The sequence below is a fragment of the Mus musculus genome, chromosome 5, assembly GCF_000001635.26.
Source record: "Mus musculus strain C57BL/6J chromosome 5, GRCm38.p6 C57BL/6J".
In the NCBI taxonomy this organism is placed as follows: domain Eukaryota; kingdom Metazoa; phylum Chordata; class Mammalia; order Rodentia; family Muridae; genus Mus; species Mus musculus.
Genome location: NC_000071.6, coordinates 9,442,124 through 9,460,900, shown reverse-complemented (window position 1 = coordinate 9,460,900; position 18,777 = coordinate 9,442,124). Strand labels below are relative to the sequence as shown.

The window sequence follows — 18,777 nt, the reverse complement described above, 5'->3', positions numbered from 1 at the left end:
TCACCAACTTGAATGGCTCGTGTAAAGTTAAGTACCCAAGATGCACAGTGCTTGTATTTGCCAAACTAAGGAGGGCATTACCTCGGGTCATTACTACCCATACCAAGCATTCTCACCCTCCCAAAGTAAATGACTTAATTCCTAAAGCAATGTGCCCTAAATAGCAAGTGACAACCAGTGAACAATTTTTAAAAATAAAGTGCTAAAACGAGACAGAGCACATATGAAAATCAGAGTTCAGTGTATTCTTCCTTTTATTCCTCGGCCTTCATTGTGACCAGAAGTTATTTACAATGATCCTTAAGTCCAATGAACTGGGGAATTCCATTTTATGTCTGGTTCATCACTCAATTATCTGCTGTGTGATGGTCACTTTATCTGAACTCTAACAAAATGATCCAGCTGTGTTTTACTTCATATCTTATGTGCATAGGCAGATTTCTACCACTAGTTATGAACAAGAGTCAGGTGAGTGGTTTGCTACGGGGAAAAGTTTCAGTCAGGTTTCAAAGGATATCTCCCTGTGGCATTTTCTTAGAAAGGGCTATTAGTGATCCTGGGGTGTTAGTCTATGACAACTATTATCATTCTTATTGAACTGAGCATCAATACATTACTTTAGAATTGGGTGACATTTTTATAAGAACGAGGAGGTGGGAAATGCAGAGACACATTAGGCTCACCACCATCTAAGTATAAACTAGGGTGAATATAAACTCCAGCACATGTGGACCTCATCTGAACTACATTCTACGAACATCACCAAAAAGATATGCGTGAAAGCCTAGAGAGTTTTATCAATTGTATAAGAATAAAAGACACGTTTAAAAGCTCCATTGTCTAGTGGCTATAGTCTCAGCTTCTCAAAACCTTAAAATTCTAGAGATACCCAAAATGCCAACCTATCTACTCAGTTTCTCGGATACTGAAAAAGAAAGAAACGTAACTGAGGAAAGTCCGTAGTTGCTCTAAAACTATTCATTAGAAAGCTTGATCCTATCACCTGGTCAGGTATCACCAGGAGCAGAAAGCTGGCAGAACAGTGGAACAGTCCCTTCTTCCAGCATGAAGGAGGATTTTCTAACAGGATTAAGATAAATTTAGTGATAAATTCGAAAGCATTTCTCTTACTGATAACACAGAATCACGTCAAATCTCTATTACTGCCTAACACTAGATATGATGCTTACCGCATACTTCGAACCTGGTATAGACCTTTTGAGATCTCAATTTGATAAGAGTACTTCTCTCACAAGCCATGAAGGCTTTTCTGCTTCTGTCAGCTATGTGTGAAGGACTTACATTCTGTGAACTATACAGATATATATTTGAAATACTTACAGAATAGTGGAATTGCATGCCCGGTCAACACAAAGTAGAAAAATGAACAGAGTAGGGAAGGAAATAGGACTGAAGCAGTCGTTAAAATTAAATGCTTAAAATTTCTAAAGATACACACTGAAGTACTTTCCTGATCATTATTTTTGTTAAGTCATGAAGCTTTATAATCCAAAGAAATCTTCATTAATTCACAGACATGCTGGGGAACAGCAGTTGACATCTCTTCAGGGTGCCTCCATAGGTTAGTTCTTACCTGAAGCCCTCTCTTGCAGGCTCCCTCGATCTCATGGAAGTCATGTTCTGTGCACAGAGGGCAAGCTTCTGCACTCTCCCATAGAAAGTAGAAGGTACAACCATCACAGGTGCCAGCTGGACACTTGCTAAAATTTTAAAGAAACAGCAGCCTTGTTAATGCATTCAGCCCTCTCAATATTGCAGTTCTCAAAACATACCGGATGTCTTGTTTTAATGTTGAGGAAATATTTGTATAAAACAGAAATGGCCTAAAGGAGCAGAGACCACAGTGATAGCATACCCCTCACCCCATGCTTGCTACAATCCTGATGGCTAGAGTAAAAGAGACAAATAATGCCAAGTATAGGGAGGATGTGAAGAAAAAGAGAACCCTCATACTTTGCAGGTGGGAATGTGAATAGACCCTCTATTTTCAGAGAGTCTTGCAATTCTTTAAACAACCACACATGAATGTACTATATAATCAGGCATGTCTGCTCATAGGTAGAAACTCAAGAGAAGCAACATGTATTCCACACAAAGTTTGGTAATGAATGTCCACAGCAAAACATTACTCAGAATGACCAGTGTGGGAAGAGCCCAAATGTGCAGTGAATAAATATGTAAGTGTAATTGTCCGGGGGACTTCTAATTGACTATATAAAGGAATGCAGTAATGATATATGCCTCAATTTAGATGAACACTAAAAATACTGTGCTAAGTGGGAAAAGCAGTAGAAATAATACACATTTTATGACGCTTTCCATATGAAAGTCTTGAATAGGGACAAGTATCAGATGGTTTGCTGTTTAGGGGCTTAGAAGAGGGTTAGTATACAGGGAGATGAGAATGAAAGGGTTCAGAATTCCTGAGGAAATGATGAAATGACATAAATTTCGTTGTGGTCATGACTATATACTTCTGTCACGAATCTGATGAATCACTGATTTATATACTGATTAAATAGTTTGCATGGATTGCATGGAATTACAGTTCTATACAACTACTGTTTTATACAGTGTGTGTGTGTGTGTGTGTGTGTGTGTGTGTGTGTGTGTGTGTGTGTGCATTTAAGTATGTGTAAGTATGGGGTATCTATGAACCTACTACACTGCTTATGTGGAGATCAGAAAAACAATTAATATGAGTCAGTTATCTCCTACCATATTAGTTTCAAGAATCAAACTCAAATCATCAGGTTTGGCCACTGACATGGCACTTTTATCCACTGAGCCTTCTCACTGGCCCCAAGCTGTTTTCTTTGAAACTTTAAGAGACAGATACAGATAGCTACCGAAAGAAAAGAAAAGATTCTCAGGAAGTTTCTTGGAATTCATAGCATCTAAGCTGAGTTTAGGAGGAGTAAGACAGAAGGAAATCAAATAACTTCCAACCAAGGTGATAGAATTGCATGATGAACTGATTAAAAAAAAAAAATCACATGTCAGTCACTCTTGCTGGACCATCCAAAGCAGAGCAATGAGAACAGTGAGGAACTAAAGTCCAAAGCCTCAGATTCCAGGCAGATTCTAGTTTCTGTTGAAGAAGTACCTCGGGGAGATAATTTTGGAAAAGAACCAGGGTTTCTTACAGAAGGAAAAATAACCACAGGCATTTCTGAAGTCAACCATTACATTAATAGAGCATTCTGTGCTCCAGTACAGTCCTGTGTCGCCCCCCCCCCCCATGAACTGACAATAACTTAAAGGGGGTGAAGATGAAGATGGGAAACAGAGTAGACCTGGGGTAGATTACAGAGCAACCATGAGCAAAATCTAAGTGGATACTTTATGCACTTCTGCTTTCTGATGCATGAGCCAACTTCATCTACTTGCTCCTTTGATTAAGGAATAAATAAATCCTGCGTGACTCTATATTAATCTGTTGTTGCTGTATATCCTCTGTCTGAACCAGAATCTATCTGAAAAGTTCTAGTGCAAGCAATACTTTTTATGGATGTGTAAATCCTGGGAGTAGTCTCTTAATTTGTCTATCTACCTTCCAGTCCTTTTAAACTAATCCATGTGATTAGAGGTTTTCCCTAACTTCATTCATATTATAACTAATGCTGAGCATGGGTCTCCTGCACACCCATTAGCTAAAGTAGAGAAACAAAGTAAAACAAAACAAATAAAATATGCCCCCTTTTAAAGGCTCAACATAAAACTTTATAGGCATATTAAATGTACATATTGACATAAAGACATTTCAATACAAGAGCACCATGCACTTTGATCATACCCCCTCACCTTCCATTTTCATACACTCCCAAATATTTTTTCATTCCTCTGATGGTCTTGCATCTCCTTTCTTGTCATGAATTTTTATAACTTAAATCTATATAGAATCTAGAGTCCAGAAGTAAGAGAAAATATTGAATATTTGTGTTTGAATCTGACTCATTTGCTTTGAATGGTGACCTTCAATTGTACCCATTTTCCTGCAAACAACTTGATTCTATTTTTCTGTATGGCTGAATCAAACTCCATTGAGGACATTCATCATGATATCTTCACCTTGGATACTGTACATAATGTTTCAATAAACATGAATTATCTCTGTGGTTGTTAATTGACATTTACTAAGGTGTATACTGTGAAGTGGTATAGCTGAGTCATATGACAGTTCTATATTTAGTTTCTTTTGAAGACGCTCCACATTGGTTTCCATCGTCACTGGGCTAATTTATACTCACAGGGAAATGAATGATTCCCTTCTCCATACATCTTTGCCAGCATTCACAATTTACTTAGCAATACCTATTCTAACAGTGGTGAGCGATAACTTCAAAGTAGTCTTTTGGGGTTTTGGGGGGTTTTTTGTTTGTTTGTTTTGTTTTTTGTTCGTTTGTTTGTTTGTTTGTTTTCAAGACAGGGTTTCTCTGTGTAGCCCTGGCTGTCCTGGAATTCACTTTGTAAACCAGGCTGGCCACGAACTCAGAAATCCACCTGCCTCTGCCTCTGCCTCCCGAGTGCTGGGATTAAAGGCGTGCGCGACCACCGCCTGCAATGTAGTCTTAATACACAATGCCCTCATGGCTAAGAATGCTGAACATTATTTCATATAGTTATTGGCCATTTGTGTTTCATCTTTTATGAACTGTTTGTTCAACCTATCAACTAATTTATTGTGTTGGTTCATGAGGGTGCACATTTATGTGCATGTATACAAATGTCAGAAGACAACACCAGGTGTTGTTCCTCAGGTACTATCTAGCTTACTTTTGAAATATAGCAACCCAGTAGTTTGGAGCTTACCATGTATGCTAGACAGACTCTCTGGCCCTGAAGACCTGATTGTCTCTACCATCCCATAGGAGTTCAAACTGTGTAGCTGAATTCTCTTTTCAGCAATGACAAACGTCACTTCAGAGTAAAGGTCCACCCATTGTGTCTATGACCTGTCTTTGTATGTTCTATATGGTATTATTTTTCCCAAATAGATTCCAATGCCTAAGGCTCTAATATGGCCAGCATGTTTACACTTAACTTTATACCTGCATATTCTTGCTCTAACCCAAAGGCTTGGACTACCTTCCTGCCACAATTTGAGTATGTATGCTTCACTGAGTTTGAGTTCAGAAAGCTTTCTCTGGACTATGTGTGTGGTTCTATGGTCCTTTGAGGAACCTGCACTTAGTGTGGGATGGGGTGTGGCTTTGGAGTGTGGAGATAGTAGTGTTTTCTCATCTTCCTGGCAGAGCAGTCAGATTTAAGTTTTTCCGTGGATCTGTTCCCACCTTGTCTCAGCACAAGAGGCAGTGCCTCAGCCAATGCCACTAAGTGGCTTCCTCTCACTGGCTTCATGTCACTTATGGCCCTTTTATTTTTCCTCTTTTTTTGTTTATAGACTCAGAGGAGGAGGAGAAAGGATTCTCCACTTTCTCTACTGCTTTTCCCAAGCTGCTGCTGAAGTTTCTTGTTGCCTTACAAACATCACAGTTCCAGCAATTTATCTAGTGTTTCCCAGTCTGCTCTTGGCTATCATCTTCCTTTCCTTTCCAGGCAACTCACTTCCTTTTGAAGTCATAGAATAGATGTTTTCTTTGGTAGATATGTAGGTAAGCACTGTTTTGTCCCTAATCTTCCATCTTTCCTCATCCTCCCCCTTTAACTGTAAATGATACTGTAATAAACTCAAATTTATTTGACAGCAAAGACAGGCTATGGTAAATCGTGAGTTACTGACACAAGACAGAGGATTATTCCCCCAAAATTGATGCACAGTTGGGCCAAGGGAAGGAATATGCGTAAGTCTTGTGGACTCCTCTAACCAAACCCAGTAAAGACTATTGATATTCAGCTTTGGCCATAAAATCCATAAAAGCTCACTGGACGGAGAAACTCCCTTAGAGACCCTCCAAGTCTTGAGAAGTCTTTCTCATTTTCCCTTAATAAATCTACTTTTCACTCTGCTCATTCCTTGTTCCTGTTCCATATTCTTCTGGGTATGAAACAACAAGATTATAAGCTACTGGATCAGGGTAACACTGGTGGCCATTGTTCATGTGGCACCCTAGTTCCCTTGGTCAAGCACACCAAGACCTAAGAAAGGCTCCATTACACTCACACGCCTGCATCTATATACAATCCAAAACTATTTTTCTAGATACAGCAAAAATTTCAAATTCTTGGTTAACTAAGCACATTCCAAAAATCCTAAAACATGAATACAAAGTCTACACTTATATTGGTTGACCTCATTTTTAAACAAGCCCGTCTTTCCAAATGACTACACTGTAAATGAGATAGATCCAGTTCAGAAGCAAACAGTCCTTCTTACATGATAAAGTAATAGAGGCCTGGTATTTTTTATCAGAACAATAAATAATAGCAAAATGTTCTTTAGGGAAAAACAAAGACAAGAATTAGCTGCCTTAATTCACCCACTTGTAAATCAAAGAAATAGTATGTGCAAATTAATAAACAGAGACTTATAAAAATAATAACTACAATAGGTAAAATCTTCCCACACAAGATGCCATTGCCTTTCCCCATCTTCTAGGTCAAAAAAAGCAACTTATAATAGTTCTTTGAATTACTTTTGAATAAAACTCCAAATTCCTAATCAAAAAGGTATTACAATATAATTACAATTTTCAATTTTTAAAGTAAACATATTTTCTGATCATTTAGCAAAAATTAGCCCTGTGTCCCCCAGCTCACTCTTTCCAAGAATGGAGACCTGCCAAGGAATGAACAAAGTTTTTATCCTGGAGTATGGAGAGGACAGCAAGTCTGTTAAATTTTGAAACGAAACATGAACAAAAAGATAAAGATAATTAAAGTTGCAAAAACGTCTGGAGATATCTCAGGTTTTAATTCAAACTGGACTTTAAAATGACAGTTTTCCTCCTTCCCCTGCCTTAGTTTTGTAATTTCCAAAGTTGAAGTCCTAAAGCAAACTTTGGAAGCTCAAAGCAACGCAAAGTTTGAAGACGATTAACAATGCAAGTCAATTTCTAGGGAACTGACAAAAGCACAAAAACTTGAAGGAAAAAAATCTAGATATTCATGTCATTTATAAGACTGCCACTGTGTCAAAACACTACAGTGATTAGGGACTTCTCCTTGGTAGAATTCACTTTTCTAATGATACACTTAGATTAAATGCAGTTTAGAACAAAGTCCTTAATCTTTTTAACCCAATGACTCTTTTACTATGGGTGGTACCCAATTTTGATTCTTTGAAATAAACTGCATTTCAGAATTTTAATTAAACTATCCCTCTAAAGTGTGCCAGGATACAGAGGCTGTCATCTGACCTATGGTTCCTCTCAGCCTTGGCATCTCCTGAAACAGCCTCTCTCTGTTGCAGATCCTGGGCAATGAGATAAGGCCCTCTAGTGTTGGATTCATAAAACATGGTCTCTTGCTCAATTTTTAAAGGTTAAGTATGATTGTGCAGGAATGTGTCTTACACTATTTGGTCTGTTACAGCAAAACACATTCACTTGAAAAATAATAGAATCCTGTTTTCTAAATTTACAGAAGCGGAGGAGGCTTAGTCCTCAGTGTTTCTGATCGAGGGCCTGACCTCTGTTTCACAGATGATGCTGTCTTACAGTGAATCCTCATATGGCATAGGGCTAGCTAGCTCTTTAGGGACCTCACATGGCAAAGGCCTACTACCTCCTTAGGGACCTCACATGGCATAGGGCTAGCTTGTGGGAAGCCACATGTGCCGTTGCTGAGTGGCACTGACTACTGCTGGCCACCACGCATAAGATTGGACAAACAACCAATGTGTACATAAGCAGTAAAGTTTTTTGCAAAGACACTGCCTGGCCCAGGCATGATAATGAGGTTCTGTAAGGTACTGAGAGTATAACCAATCAGATGTGAGACATGCAAATGAGGTATGATAATGAGGTTCTGTAAGGTACTGAGAGAGAGTAGCCAATCAGATGAGGAACATGCAAATGAGGCTTAGTGCATAACCAATCCAGGTGTGAGACACGCCCCTCCTAGGCCTATAAAAGCAGCACCAGTTCTGGGCTCGAAGTCTTTTCGCCTCTACAATCAAGCTCTCCCAATAAACGTGTGCAGAAGGATCCTGTTGCAGCGTCGTTCTTCCTGGCCAGTCGAGCGCGCGCAAGACTAGCTAGCTCTTTAGGGACCTCACATGGCATAGGGCTAGCTAGCTCTTTAGGGACCTCACATGGCATAGGGCTAGCTAGCTCTTTGGGACACCTCACATGGCATAGGGCTAGCTAGCTCTTTGGGACACCTCACATGGCATAGGGCTAGCTAGCTCTTTGGGACACCTCACATGGCATAGGGCTAACTACCTCCTTAGGGACCTCACATGGCATAGGGCTAGCTAGCCTTGTAGGGACCTCACATGGCATAGGGCTAGCTAGCTCTTTGAGACACCTCACATGGCATAGGGCTAGCTAGCTCTTTGGGACACCTCACATGGCATAGGGCTAGCTAGCTCTTTAGGGACCTCACATGGCATACGGCTAGCTAGCTCTTTAGGGACCTCACATGGCATAGGGCTAGCTAGTTCTTTAGGGACCTCACATGGCATAGGGCTAGCTAGTTCTTTAGGGACCTCACATGGCATAGGGCTAGCTAGCTCTTTAGGGACCTTTATAAGAACACCCATTTCATTCACGCTGTCAGAACCACTATAAGCTAAACACCTCTCAAAGCTACTGCTTTCTAATATCCCTAGGCTGGGATTTAGCACTGTAATGTTATTTTAGCATATTAATTTGGGAAACACAAACATTCAAACCTAGCCAACAGAATTTTAACATAAGGGTAATTTTTACATGTGACTCTTAGAACAAGGAATTTAAAAACACACCTTTATGGATTCCCCTTTCAAAAGAATTCTTCTAAGATTAATTACCACAAGTTCATACTTATTCAAGACCACATTAGGGAACTTGCTTCCTAGTTTCCTTTATCTATAGATTGTTTTTCTTGGTGGCAAAAAAACTTCAGTTTTATTACCTCTATTTAAAAATTATTCTAAAATTGTATGAATGTTTTGTGATGTGATTGTAACCATCTCTTAAAATGACTTATTCATGTTCGAATTGTACAATTTTAATATGTCTGCATTAAAAGTTTCCCTTTCTTTCTTTCTATAGCCCTGGCTGTCCTGGAACTCACTTTGTAGACCAGGCTGGCCTCGAACTCAGAAATCCACCTGTCTCTGCCTCCCGAGTGCTGGGGTTAAAGGCGTGTGCCACCACCGCCCAGCTAAGGTTTCCCTTTCTTGATTACAGTGTGTGTTTGTTTGTTTTTGTTTTTTGGATTTTTTTTTTTTTTGTATTTTCAAATGTTCATAAAGCTTTTATATGTGTCAGTACATTTCTGTTCTAGAAACATATTTTGTCTTAATCTTTTGTGTTATCTTGATTTTCAAATTTGGATATCTATTATCTTTCTGTAAAGAATCAGAGGAAAGAGATAAAAAACTCATTTAGCTATCTCTGACTCTTAATTTCAAGTAGATAGACTTTTGACATTAATAGGCCTCTTTGATGTCTCAACCAAATGCTGCATTAGAGACCAATAAACCTAATGACTTTGATATAAAGACGAAATTTGAACCTGAGGTATAAATCCCTAGAGTACGCAACTCTTGAACACTATCAGGACAGAACTGCAAAGCATCCCTTTGGTGAGATGCAACATCCACAGAGGCTGTGATGATCATGAAATGAATTTGGATTCTGCAAGAGGATTTCACAAAACAATCTTATACTGACTAAAAACCAACTGAAGCAGTTGAATGCATTCATAAACTGGCGAGAAGTAAAGAGAAAAATGAAAATGGTGCTCTTACATGAACATTAATGGTGAACGCTTAAAGAAGGCAAGTCAGTTAAAATAAGACACAACTTGCAGATCTGCTGAGATGTACCCTAGGATAAATCCACTTTACTTTTTTATTAAATGTGCTTTTTGACAAATCCCCACTCAGGAGACATGGAAGGACCGTGGCTTGAAATATCGCAATGAAAAGGCATTTTTGTCCCAAAAGAACAAGAGCTATTAGGAGGTTGTTCCATCCCGGGCATGGTACTCAACAGCTATACAATCTCAGGCTTGATGCTCCCTACTTGGTGAAGCAAACATGTTTAACTTACGGATCTTCCAGATCACATCCTTTTAATGCCTGCTTTCTAAGAAGGTACTTGTGTAATCTTTTCACTAACGCAAACGCCTCATGCCCATGAATAGGCAATTCTCAGATATAATGCTCAGGTATGCACTGTCCCGTACAATCGGTACCTTCAGCTTCATGTCCATCCGTCTGTGAAGTTGACAGAGGTTTAAGAAGCCAGGGGGTGAACTTATCTATGCAGATTTATTTAGAGGTATTAGCTGTCCCTTGCAGAGGAAACTTAGTCTGTACCCAAGGAGCAAACTTCATTAGATAAAAAATACCTCAGAAACAACTGAGGCTGTCAGATTTCGTTTGCCCGAGATGCCACACTGTAAAGTTTTCACCTACATTACTCCAACTCCTCCAGACACTTTTTGGAATTAGGCACTCTATACTTGCATTTTTCCAGATCAAGCGGAAAGGTTGAAGTTTCTGATCACAGATAAAACTGAAGTCCAGATAACATCTTCCCTCTCAAGTACACACTCATGCAGAAAATACAGCAGAAAATCTCTTCTCCCTGTCCAGACTTCACTTTTTAAGAGCTGAAGGGGCTTTTGAAAGTTTTCCTGACCACCAAGCTTCAAAGACCCTGCTGACTATTACTAATCCTGAAGTCATTTTCACATGGTTGGCCAAGAATAATTCCTGATGTGGCACTGCTGTCAGGTCTCATTCTGACTTCTTGGTCAACACCATCTGAAGTCCAACTGTCTGGTTAGCATCTTTTTCTTGGATATTTTAAAGCTTCGAAAAAAGATGCAACAATAAGTCGTCCTCAAAAGTAGAATAAGAAACCTGTCTATTACTTCCCTGATAGTTGGAAATCTTTATTCCGCCCTTCAGTGAAAACCCTAATTATTTGAGGACAAGCAAGCTACTGGTTTTCTTGGGCTGATCCTTGCGCTCCCCCTTGTGCCCTGATGGGAAATTCACTCAAGAGAAAACTGAAAGTCTTAACATTTGACTGGGGGACTCAGTATAGCTTCCGAGAGCAGTTGTCTGTATGCACATTATCACAGCTACAAATGAATTTTTATCAAGATCTGTGTGCCAAACTCTGCCATGAATACTGCATTTTAAATCAGCATTTCAGAAGGCCAAGATGTAAACAATAGTACTAAAGAATAGAGAATCTGTCTCAGGAAAGTAGAGCATGTAAAATCTATGGTATGTCAGGTCAATAGAAACAGCCCTCCGATTTTAGTATGGTTTTCAGTTGCCTTCTATTTTTAGAAATACTCCAGTGTTCAACACCCAGAGATTCAGAAATAAATTTTAACAATAGATATTCTAAGGTTTCTTCTTCAGGCAATCCAGAGAAACCCTGGTGAACACGGTAAAGTTCCCTTAGAGGTAAAGCTGGAAGTCAAAAAGAGAAACTTTATATTCTTCTGCTCATGAGATGCCACCCTTTAACCCCATGAGGCTGTATTTTATTTATGGTGAGAAATCAAAATCCGCCCTGGCAGAGTAGAAACCGATTTATTTTCTACAGGCCATACCCGGTCATTAGGATACCATCTGCTTGAGTCAGAGACCTGGCAAGGAACCTTTAAAGCCATCCAGATGGACTTGGAAGACCAGACCCAGAGAGGTTAATTACAAAATCTGGAAAAGGACCTCATGAGGACTATAGTGAATGTAATGAGCACCACAACTCAAACTACCCAGCCGATCCCCAGAGTGATGAGATGTGTGTCTGTTTCTGGAATCTTCATATGCGTCTTTACGTAGACTCTAGTTGGCTGTGGGGAATCCAGCTGCAAGGGAACAGAAGGATGCTCTGTAGCTCAGGAGCATCCATCTTTGCCCATTTCCCTATCCATGTCTATTCCTCTGTTCTCTCACCACATTCTTCTCTCACCTTCAATAGGTGGGAAAAAATAATGAATCATTAGAGCAATGCGAACCAGAGAAGCCGCTGGTGAGAAGCGAGGCTAGTGTACCTATATCTCCCAAAATAAGCCAACATTACTGTGTACAATTGTTGCTAGAATACACAGTAGTTTCAGGTATAGGGTAGCATTTTCTAATCCACCTGTAGCATAAACAGGAGAGCTTTAAATCACTTTTAAGTGAGGTTGCAAAAAATCTAAATAATTTTCTTATTTAAATGATTTAGATAGAACCACACTATCATCAAAAGGTCCCTTAACTAAACATCCTGAAAATACTGAGATACTTAGGTGTCCTTCGTGGGAATGGCAGGCTGTATTTAAATGAATAGTTTTCAAAGCCTAGAAGTTATATTTTGGTGTTTCCAGCAAAATTTAACAGGATATATCAAATACAGACCACAGAGAGCTGGTACCTCAATTTCAATCAATTGAATATTCTGCATTATGTCCTACTGGTCAGATTTATCCTGATGATTCTGCTACAATTTCTCAAAAAACCTGGGCTTGAAAATGGACTTAAGCATTGTCTTCAAGACCTCATTCCCTTGCAGAGAAAGGAATCGTGGCACAGGTTAGATTAGTTCGTCCAAGGCCTCAATGTCCAGACAGTTAATTGTTGATCTAGGAAACAGGTATACTCCCATCCAGTCCAAGGAGACCAATAAACAGTGAGGATAAACACAAAAATACAAACAGTGCAACTCCTTGTTTATTGCCTAAGTAATTTTGAAGGAAGTCAGCTGCTGAAGGGGAAAGGGGAAAGGGGATGTCCTGTAAGAGGCTGGGAGGCAGTATGAGTGACTAGCACCTATTCATCTGAATCATGCCCTGACATATTCCTATAGTACACCCACTGCTTCTTTTGTGCTCATTCGGCTTTATTTCATAAAGAATATGTTTTAACCACAATAGTCCAGACAGCTTTGCTTCCAACAAGGAATTTGACAGAATAGCCCTGTAGGAAAAGTCAATACCTGGGGACTGATATCACACCTGCACCAGGTCTCATGGGATTACACCTCATCTTCACAGCAGTCGATCGTCCATTAATACAAGATGTGGTGGCTGTGGAAGACCTGTTGTAAAGCAGGCACTAGATTAAAGACCAAATACAATACAGATGACCAGGACACAAGGGTCATGTACAGAATGGCTCCCATGCTCCATGAACAAACAAAAAGAGAAAATTATTAAAGGTTTCTAATTTCTAACTTGACACAAATTCAGTATATTGACTTTCACCACCTGTATGAAGATGACCATCATTAAGGCATTTAGTAAAATTATTATGATTTTAATCACAATGAAAGTTTTTGAGGGAAACAAGAGTCAATTGTATCAAAACATCAGGCTGAATAAAAAGCAAGTTAATGAATAAGAAGTAATTACTGCTTAGGCAATGAACCAAAGTCTCCTGAGAGAGAGAGCACATGCACATGGTGTGTGTGTGTGAGTGTGTGTGTGTGTATGTGTTGTATACATGCATGGTGTATGGATGTGTGTGCATGGTGTGTGTGTTCATGGTGTGTGCATTCATGGTATGTGTGTATGTACAAGGTGTGTGTGTGTGTGTGTGAAATTAGATTCTCAAAAAATTCTGTTTCTCACTTTTATCAAGCTACTTAATGCCCACATTCTTATTGTCCATTGAGTACAAGCTGTCATGCTAGGCACCCTGAAGCAACATTATCTTTCTTTCTTGCCACTAGGAAATTATAACCAAGAATAAGAACTAAAATCCACAGATTGAGACATATGAGCTCTTTATTTAAAATATAGTCACAAGAAAAAATACCTTCACTTACTTATAAAAGAAATGAACATCTGGTACTTGGCTCGGTGACACTGGGAACATATCCTCCTTGATATTAACGTTTTGCAAGGCAGTGTCAACAGTGACACCTAGATGACATTGAAAAACAAACTGAAGCAGCAGGGAAGATTAGGTTTACTTAGTCTCTGTACATCTGAGTACAAAATAGCTTTACCTTGACAACTGTCCCCTCACCCATCCCCTCACCAGAAATATTAAACTGAGCCATTCCAGATAAGAGTAAGAAATCTTCTAACATCTCCAGAAAGAAAGATTCTTTCATGAAATCTAGCTCATTTCACTAGGATGTTTTGTTCTTCTGTTTTGTTTTTCTAGAATCTGTAGGATATATACAGTGGTTTAGATGGTTTCTACAGTTCCTTGTAGTTCTAATGTTTCAAAAATCTATTCCAGTATTGTGCTCTTCCACCGAGTTTTGTCAGTAGAGACAGGTTATGTTTGCTCAGCTTAAGTACAGACATGTTTATTTCACCAAGCCTGGTGCTCCCATGCCCATACTTCATATAGTTTTATTTAATTACTGATTTGCTTAATCAGAAAGACAGAATTTTCCTTCTCTTAGATAAAACAGTGGCAGCAGCAAACCTCGGCCAATTAGCATGAACCTGGCAGCTGACCTTGGTGCTGAAGTTTGAAGCCCAGTACATTTGGAGTCCACAGCAACACTCTCAGATCAGGTCTCACACCCCCAAATTTTCACTGCTCCCAGCAGTTATAATGAATTTGATTCCTAAGAACCACTAGGAAACTGGGTTACTTTAAAACTTTCCTATACTTTAGGACCTCAGACAAAGGGAACAAGACCCAAGGTACCAGCATCCTCAGTGAAACTCAGTAGTCCATATTATAACTTACGTGCTTTTTAGATTTTCATAAAGAATTTTTATTTTTATCTGTACAGATACAGCCATGTGTATACATATGGAGTTGATTTGAGGTATCTCCCATCTCTATCTTATCTTTGAAACAGAGTCTCACTGGACGTAGAGATCAATCATTTCTGCTAAGCTAGCTGGCCATCAAGCCCCAGGGACTTTCTCTAACAGCACTAGGATTTTAAGCTGATCCACACACCCGGATTTTGCAAAGGCACTAGGGTTCCAAACTCAGGTCCAGCCCTTGGGCAACAAACCCTTGAGCCATCTCTCCAGGCCTATTTTTATATCTAAACTATTCAACTAAAGAATGCGAATGAAGGCGAGCCTCTCATAAAACATTTTATCACATAGATTTCCACACAGGAATGAAGAACTCTTGAGACTGGCTGATAGTGATTTTTACTTTGCAAAATGACAGCTTATTAGACTTCAGGCTTTGTGTGTTGTAAACAACAGTATTATGACAAGTTATTGTTACGATAAAATGAGAATGAACACATACACACATATATTAGCCAAAGGAGACTTACCTAAAAACATATCTGCCAGAATGATAGACTGTGACGACAGGGCTGCCCGGAAGCCCTTACTTTCAGAAGGAATAATAGTTGACTGGCATACAAATGCTCCAACCAAATTTGTGTAATCATCTGACCCTGTCACCATTTCCTTTACCGTAAAGTCTGAAATATTGTTGGTACAGAGAGCCATCTTTCTCCCCTAGGAAAGCAAAGCCACAAGCAAAAGGTTCACTGATAATCAGTCTTTAACATGAATCTCAATTAGCTTGTGACTTTTATCAGACTGGGTGCTATCTCCTTACCACAGAGATGCTCATTTAAACGTTCTGGGATAATGCCCAGGCATCAGTCTCAAGGCAATTCCAATGTTCAATAGAGGGTGGGAGTTGATGAAGTTAAGCTAAGCCAAAAACACTGGTCCTATTAGTACAAGCATCATTTGTTTTAGATGGAAGCCATATAACTCCAGGAAATAAATATCATTTAAGAAATGGTCACTTCAAAGGCATTCAGGGGAGGCAGCAGACTGCTGGTGAAGATTTGGATGCCAAGGAAGAAAACTCTAACTCACTCTCTCTCTCTCTCTCTCTCTCTCTCTCTCTCTCTCTCTCTCTCTCTCTCTCTCTCTCCTCCTTCATGAGTCTGAGTATGGTTGTAGAAGGCCTAAAATCTTTATTGCTAAAGAATCCTAGGGCATCCAAACTCTAGACTTCTGATCACCACTGTATCTTAGTAACCTACTCTTGGACACAGTGGTATATCAGTTTATAAAATAATTTAAAAGAATAAAAGTAAACAAGAGGTTAACTTTTCATCCAGAGGAGGGTTGTATTTGTATAATGTTTAAATACACTGCAAGAACTATAGCTTGCTCTATAATTTTTACAAAGAAATATAAAAAGAAAATTGGAAAGCTATTTTATTGACCTTAAAGTCAATACACACAGACATGAAACATAAATAGTTCTCATTTTTAATACAACTAGCAATTTTAACATATAAATTTTCTCTCACCATAAGGCTTTCTCATCACAAAACAGGGGAAATAGATCTTTACTAAATTGTTGTGGCCAAGAAAATAATAAAAAATGGCTAAAAGTCTGGGGGGGTGTGAAGAGAAAATGACAAAGCCTAAAAGAAAACAAGTGAGAACAGTAACAAAAAGTTGGGCTTAGCTCCTGCCTATTATAGTCACATGAGTTTGAGGTTATCCTGGACTATATATTGAGTTGTAGCTTACCCTGGGCTACTCACCCAAAAGAAAATAAAACACATACATACATACATACATACATACATACATACATACATACATACACACACACATACACACAACCACACACCACATACATACACACTCAAGAACACACATATACATGCACATGCATAGAGAGAGAGATGGGGAGAAAAAGAGAGAGAGAGAAAGAGAGAGAGAGAGAGAGAGAATATGAATGAGGGCATTAAACAAGACAGAAAGATTAGATAGTATACAAAAATAGTATTAAGAAATACAAAAGATAATGGAACCAATCTCATTTATTGCTTCATATCAAGGTATTTATTATGCATTCCTTTATTAAGTGGAATGATAACCTAATAAGTGTGTTGAATTACCACCTGTAAAGTCAGGTCCTGAGAAGTCCTTTGTCTTAAACAGGGTCCTATGGCTGTAATACACCACCAATGGAGGAGTTAGAAAAAGGACTGAAGGGGCTGAAGGGGTTTGCAGCTCCATAGGAGGAACAACAATATCAACCAACCAGACACCCCAGAGCTCCCAGGGACTAAACCACCAACCAAAGAGTACACATGGAGGAACCCATGGTTCAAGCTGCATATGTAGCAGAGGATGGCCTTGTCTGGCATCAATGGGAAGAAACGCCCTTGGTCCTGCGGAGGCTCGATACCCCAGTGTAGGGGAATGCTAGGGCAGAGAGGCAGGATTGGGTAGGTAGGTGGAGGAGCACCCTCATAGAAGCAGGGAGAGGGAGCATGGCATAGGGGGTTTCAGAGGGGAAACCAGGAAAGGGGATAACATTTGAAAGGTAAATAAAGAAAATATCTAATAAAAATTTTCAAAAAAAAAAAAAAAGCAACTTGGAGAGGAGTTTGTTTCATCTTAAAGCTTATTGTCCATCACCCAGTGATGTCAGGGCGTCACTCAAGCGGGTCAGTTACTCTGAAGCAGGAACTGATTCCGAGTCCATGAAGGAGCGCTGCTACAGGCTTGTTCCCCACGGCTTGCTCAGCTTGCTTTCTGTGTACAAGTAGCAACACCCACATTGTGCTGGGACCTCCTGAGCCAATTATTAATGAAGAAAATACCTGACAGACCAATCTTACAGAGACATTTTCCTCAATTAAGAAACCCCCTTCCCAAACGATTCTAGTGTGTATGAAGTTAACAAAAAGCTAGCCAGCACATTCAGATAACAAAAATCATATGTATCTTATTTAAAAGCTTGTGTGGGAACCAGATCTTTCTCGTTTCATTTAACAAGTTTCTCATAGCATCTCATAATGATGATGATTGGATATATAGGGGTAAATATGAAAAGGAAAAATTGCCCATTACACATTAATTTTTGACTTTGTTAATGGTATATATAATGAATATTCTCTCTACCTCTCTCTGCCTCCCTCCCTCCCTCTCTCTCTCTCTCTCTCTCTCATACACACACACACACACACACACACACACACACACATGTGTGCCCCACCTCCAAACTACAACCTCACACACCAATGAAAATATGGCACCTACAGTGGTAATATTCTCCCATTGAAAAGTTCTACTTCTTTCATCCCACCAAATAAATACCATATTTATCAGCAGTGGCTACTTTATCAATTAACATTTGATCCTGTGTATCTCTTTTTTTAATTTGGCAGAATTCCTCCTGGTATTTTCTCCCCTTTAAAAAATATAACCAGAATTCATGTTATAGGTAGAAAAGGTAAGTTGAGAACTGGCAGAACACGAGTTCACAGAGTGTTGTACGGGTGCTTCCTAGGAGACTAGTATGTGAGTTGTTTGCCTGAGGGAGGGGAAGATCTATGAATATGAATCATAGCATCACTCAACTGGGTAAACCCAGATAGAGCAAAGGGACAGAAGCAAGAATGCCTTCTTCCTGAGCCTGCCACAGACATTAGGACATCGGGTGTTCTGACCTTGGGACTTAAAGCGACAGGCCCAGGTCTCAGTCTTCAGCCCTCTCTTATTCTAAAGCCTCTGTACTTGGGCTGAGTCATACTGGTAGCATCCCAGCAAGGTGGCGCAGTTCCAGCGAGCCTATCATAGGGGGTTCGTGCACCACAATTATTTACATCAGTCCCTCACATAAATCTTCCTTCATTTATGTACATATTTCTTTCTGTTCCTAGAGAATACTAACACAATAAGCTGCTTGACATCATAGCGCCTTACCTATATTTT

At 39.5% G+C, this 18,777-nt stretch overlaps 1 protein-coding gene across 8 annotated transcripts in view; it reads right to left on the bottom strand.

Annotated features, from left to right (window-relative positions):
* Elapor2 (endosome-lysosome associated apoptosis and autophagy regulator family member 2) overlaps positions 1–18,777 on the bottom strand; it is a 218,565-nt gene that overhangs the window by 23,763 nt on the left and 176,025 nt on the right. For all 8 annotated transcript variants that reach the window (NR_153371.1, NR_153370.1, XM_030254371.1 and 5 more), the window contains 4 exons: positions 15,348–15,537; positions 13,911–14,007; positions 13,080–13,181; positions 1,595–1,721 (listed from right to left, as the gene is read on the bottom strand). Coding sequence is in view for 6 of the 8 variants with exons in the window: in XM_030254371.1 (XP_030110231.1) it covers positions 1,595–1,721; positions 13,080–13,181; positions 13,911–14,007; positions 15,348–15,537 (516 nt within the window). In the remaining 2 variants the exon portion in view is untranslated. The remainder of the gene's footprint in view (positions 1–1,594; positions 1,722–13,079; positions 13,182–13,910; positions 14,008–15,347; positions 15,538–18,777) is intronic.